The sequence below is a fragment of the Carlito syrichta genome, unplaced genomic scaffold (genome assembly GCF_000164805.1).
Source record: "Carlito syrichta isolate Samal-C Ts95f unplaced genomic scaffold, Tarsius_syrichta-2.0.1 Scaffold308803, whole genome shotgun sequence".
NCBI classification, from domain to species: domain Eukaryota; kingdom Metazoa; phylum Chordata; class Mammalia; order Primates; family Tarsiidae; genus Carlito; species Carlito syrichta.
Genome location: NW_007252899.1, coordinates 556804 through 561016, shown reverse-complemented (window position 1 = coordinate 561016; position 4213 = coordinate 556804). Strand labels below are relative to the sequence as shown.

The following is a 4213-nucleotide window of genomic DNA, read 5'->3' as shown; positions in this document are numbered from 1 at the left end:
TTCCAAGTAGCTGGAACTACAGGCGCGCACTACCACACCCAGCTAATTTTTTTTTTTTTGATTTATTGTAGAGATGAGGTCTCGCCAAGTTGCCCAGGCGAGTCTCGAACCCGCGGGCTCAGGCAATCTACTCACCTCAGCCTCCCAAAGGCGCGGGATTACAGGCTGAGCCAATGTGAGCCACTGGCTTACATTGCATTCTTACCACTATCAATACACGGGCCTGTCCCATTCTCCATCTGAAAAGTTACAAAATAACCCAACACTTTCAGGGCTTTTTAGGTGGAAAGAAAGAGTCCTGCTGTCAAGACATTAATTTGAACATGGTTCACCAACCTGCACAAATGTGTTTCATGTCGGAGGTGACTTAGAATGCTTAGTTTCATTTCTAGGCCATATTCAATTCAGTGAATATTTACCTAATGAATATCCAGAGGAGAATTCTTTCTTTTTTTTTTTTTTTTTTGAGTCAGAGTCTCACTCTTGTCGCCCAGGCTAGAGTGCAGTGGTACGCTCATGGCCACCACAGCCTCGACCTGCTGGGCTTAGGTGATCCTTCTGTCTTAGTCTTCTAAGTAGCTGGAACTACAGACGCATGCCACCATGACCAGCTAAATTTTTTTGTGATTTATTGTAGAGACAAGGTCTCACCAAGTTGCCCAGGCTGGCCTCAAGCCTCCAGGCTCAGGCGATCCTCTTGCATCGGCCTCCCAATGTGCTGGGATTACAGGCTGAGCCACCGCGCCTGGCCAGAATTCTTTTTTCTTGAGTTGGAGTCTCACTCTGTTGCCCAGACAGGAGTGCAGTGGCATATTCATGGCCACCACAGCCTCAACCTGCTGGGCTCAAGCGATCCTTCTACTTCAGCCTTCAGAGTAGCTGGAACCACAGGCATGTGCCGCCATGCCCCAGCTAATTTTTTGATTTAATGTAGAGATGAGGTCTTGACATGTTGCCCAGGCTGGTCTTGAACCCGTGTGCTCAGGCAATTCTCTTGCCTCCACTTCCCAAAGTACTGGGATTACAGGAGTGAGCCACTGTACCCGGCTAAGTCTTTTTTCATTTACCTTGTGTGTATTTGTTTTTTTTTTTGTATTGGGGTCTTGCTCTCAGGCTGGGGTACAGTGGAACAATCATGGCTCACTGCCTCAAACTCTTGGGCTGAAGCGATTCTTCTGCCTTAGCTTCCTGAGTAGCTAGGACTACAGGCATGCACATTGTACCCAGCTAATTTTTTGTAGAGATAAGGTCTTGCTATGTTGCCCAGGTTGGTTTCAAATTCCTGGCTTCAAGTGATCCTCCTGCCTCGGCCTCCCAAAGTGCTGGGATTACTGGCTTAAGCCATTGTGTCCAGCCTGTCATTTACCTTATAATGTGTGTTATTTCTAGTCTCCTTAATTGGACTGTGAAATCTGAAGGCTGGGAGACTCGGATCTAATACAGTTTTGAATGTCCAGAATGACATCAGGACAGTGGCTGGCATACAGGAGGCATTAAAAAAAATTGCTGAATGAATATTTACTGGTTTGTTTATCTGCTAAATTAGGTTCTGATTTATATTATATGAAGACAACAAATATGTCTACAGTTGACAGGAAAGAGAAGCTCAACAGGAACTCCAGGAGAACAGATCAGTAGGCCATGCCCAGCCAAGGGCAGGAGGTCACCAAGCCCATAACTTCCCCAGGGAGTAGAGATATGATGTCAGCAAGCTGTAAGGGAAGCCCGGTGCTGTCAGCGAGACTTCCTGACCTCTGGCAATACAAGATTGCAGTTTGGCAGGAAGGGTGTGTGCTCACTATAGTCAAGAGCTGACAAAACATGGGAAACAGTAGCCTTGCTTCACAGCCTGAAATGTAACCATCTCCAGCCCCTTGATGGGCTATCTCAGACTATGACCTTAAGTTTTGCTCAGGGATTAACTAATGGGAATAGGGAAGGCTGCATCTTTTTCCTGCCACAGTTATAAGACCTCCCAAAATGCCCTCTCCAAGCATTGCTCCAAGGACAAGTGATGTCCTAGAGCGCTGCTACTTGCAAACATAAGCCCAAGAAGGAACATCCAAAGTCCAGAGGAGAGTAGTGACTCTGAGAGGACTGCCCATAGGGAAAGACAATCTACCCCTGCTCCAGCCTGCTGGTCGTACCTAGAGCCTTCACAGATATCTGCCGGGTGAGAGGAGGGGGGATGTTGATGCACACCAGATCCACATCTTGATGGAGCAAGACGTCATCAGTCCGGCTGGTGTAGAAGGTGATGTTCATCTCCTCAGCAAGCTGCTTCGCCTCCTCCTCAGTCTTTCCCCACAGGGCCTCGACGGTGAACCCTTCTGCCCTCAGCAGCGGGACCAGAACCCGAGCAGAGCTGCCAGTCCCAAACACACCCACTCCTGGCAGCATCTTCATCCCGGCCTCTGTTCACCAACTCATCTCCTCACAAGAGCCTCCAGCATGGATATGACCTTCACACAGTCCTGGTCAAACATGGCTCCTAGAACAGTAAGCATTATACTGGTTATTAGTGGATGGCAAACTCAGCTGAGGCTACTTTCTTGGTTTACTGAGCTCAGGCAATCCTTCCACCTCAGCCTTCCTAGAGTGCTGCTACTGCTGGAACTACAAGCACACACCAACACGCCTGGCTAATTTTTTTGATTTATTGTGGAGATGAGATCTTGCCAAGTTACCGAAGTTGGTCTCAAACCCCTGGACTCAGGCAATCCTTTTGCCTTGGCCTCTCAAAGTGCTGAGATTACAGGCTTGAGCCACTACACCCGGTCATGGCTGATCTTTAAAGTTCCTTCTTGCTGTAAAAGTTCACGATTCCATGATATTATACAACAAAGAAGAGTGGAAAACAAAAGCCAGTACAAGAGGAAAGAGAAAGAACTATCTAGTTGCTAAACAGATTAAATATAATATAAAATGTATGGTAGCATGTATAGGAAAATGTTCACCAGAAAAGAAAAATACCAAAAAGAGTTTTTTCAACAAACTGGCCAAAAGAAAAAGTATGCTTAAAAAGATTTTTTTGTATAAAGATATTCACTAGCAATATCTGGGGGGGGGGGAAATATATATATATATACACATATTTTCTTTTAGAGAGACAAGATCTTTTGCTCTGTCCCCCAGGCTGGAGTGCAGAGACACAGTCATGGTTCTTTGAAGGCGAACATGCCTATAATCCCAGCACTTTTGGAGACTGAAACAAGAGGACTGCTTGAGCCCAGAAGTTTGAGACCAGCCTGGTTTGAGACCAGCCAGTCTCTACAAAAAAAATTGTTAAAACTTACCCAGGTGTGATGATGCACACCTGTAGTTCCAGCTACTTGGGAGGCTGAGGTAGAATGATCGCCTGAGCCCAGGAGGTCAAGATTGAGGTTAGCTATGATCATGGCACTGCACTTCAGACTGAGTGATACAGTGAGACTCCAATTAAAAACAAAAAAACAGGCCGGGTTCGGTGGCTCAGCCTGTAATCCCAGCACTTTGGGAGGCCAAGGTGAGTGGATTGCCTGAGCCCGCGGGTTCATGACCGACCTGGGCAACTTGGCAAGACCTCATGTCTACAATAAATAAAAAAAAATTAGCCGGGTGTGGTAGCACGCGCCTGCAGTTCCAGCTACTTGGAAGGCTGAGGTGGAAGGATCGTTGGAGCCCAGCAGGTCGAGGCTGCGGTGGCCGGAAGCGGCCACTGCACTCCAGTCTGGGTGACAGAGTGAGACTCTAACTCAGAAAAAAAAAAAACCAAAAAACCAAAAAAACAAAAGCAACCTGAGTAAATCATTATCAGGGTATATTCTGGTCCTTTTACTATTGTGTAGAGATATGTTTACATGGAAGTATTGGGTCTGGTGCAGTATCTCACGCCTGTAATTCCAGCACTTTGGGAGGCAGAGGCAAGAGGACTATCTGAGTCCTGGAGTTTAAGACCAGCCTGGGCAACTTAGCAAGACTGTCTCTACAATAAATCAAAACATTAAGGTGGGCACACCCTTATTTATTTATTTATTTTATTTTATTTATTTTTTTGAGTTGGAGTCTCACTCTGTCACCCAGACTGGAGTGCAGTGGCCGCTTCTGGCCACCGCAGCCTTGCCTGTTGGGCTCCGGCGATCCTTCCGCCTCAGCCTTCCAAGTAGCCGGAATTACAGGCACGCGCTACCACGCCCGGCTAATTTTTTGATTTATTGTAGAGATGAGGTCTCGC

At 46.8% G+C, this 4213-nt stretch overlaps 1 protein-coding gene across 2 annotated transcripts in view; it reads right to left on the bottom strand.

The window, feature by feature from the left end:
- The window catches only part of GFOD2 (glucose-fructose oxidoreductase domain containing 2), a 54291-nt gene that overhangs the window by 10272 nt on the left and 39806 nt on the right, over positions 1 to 4213 (bottom strand). Inside the window, exon 2 of one of the 2 annotated variants that reach the window (XM_021716374.1) lies at positions 2148 to 2491. In XM_021716374.1, coding sequence (XP_021572049.1) covers positions 2148 to 2406 — 259 coding nt within the window. In that variant the 5' untranslated portion in view covers positions 2407 to 2491. Of the gene's footprint in view, positions 1 to 2147; positions 2499 to 4213 lie in introns of those variants that run through there. The other variant, XM_008065762.1, reaches the window with a different exon arrangement.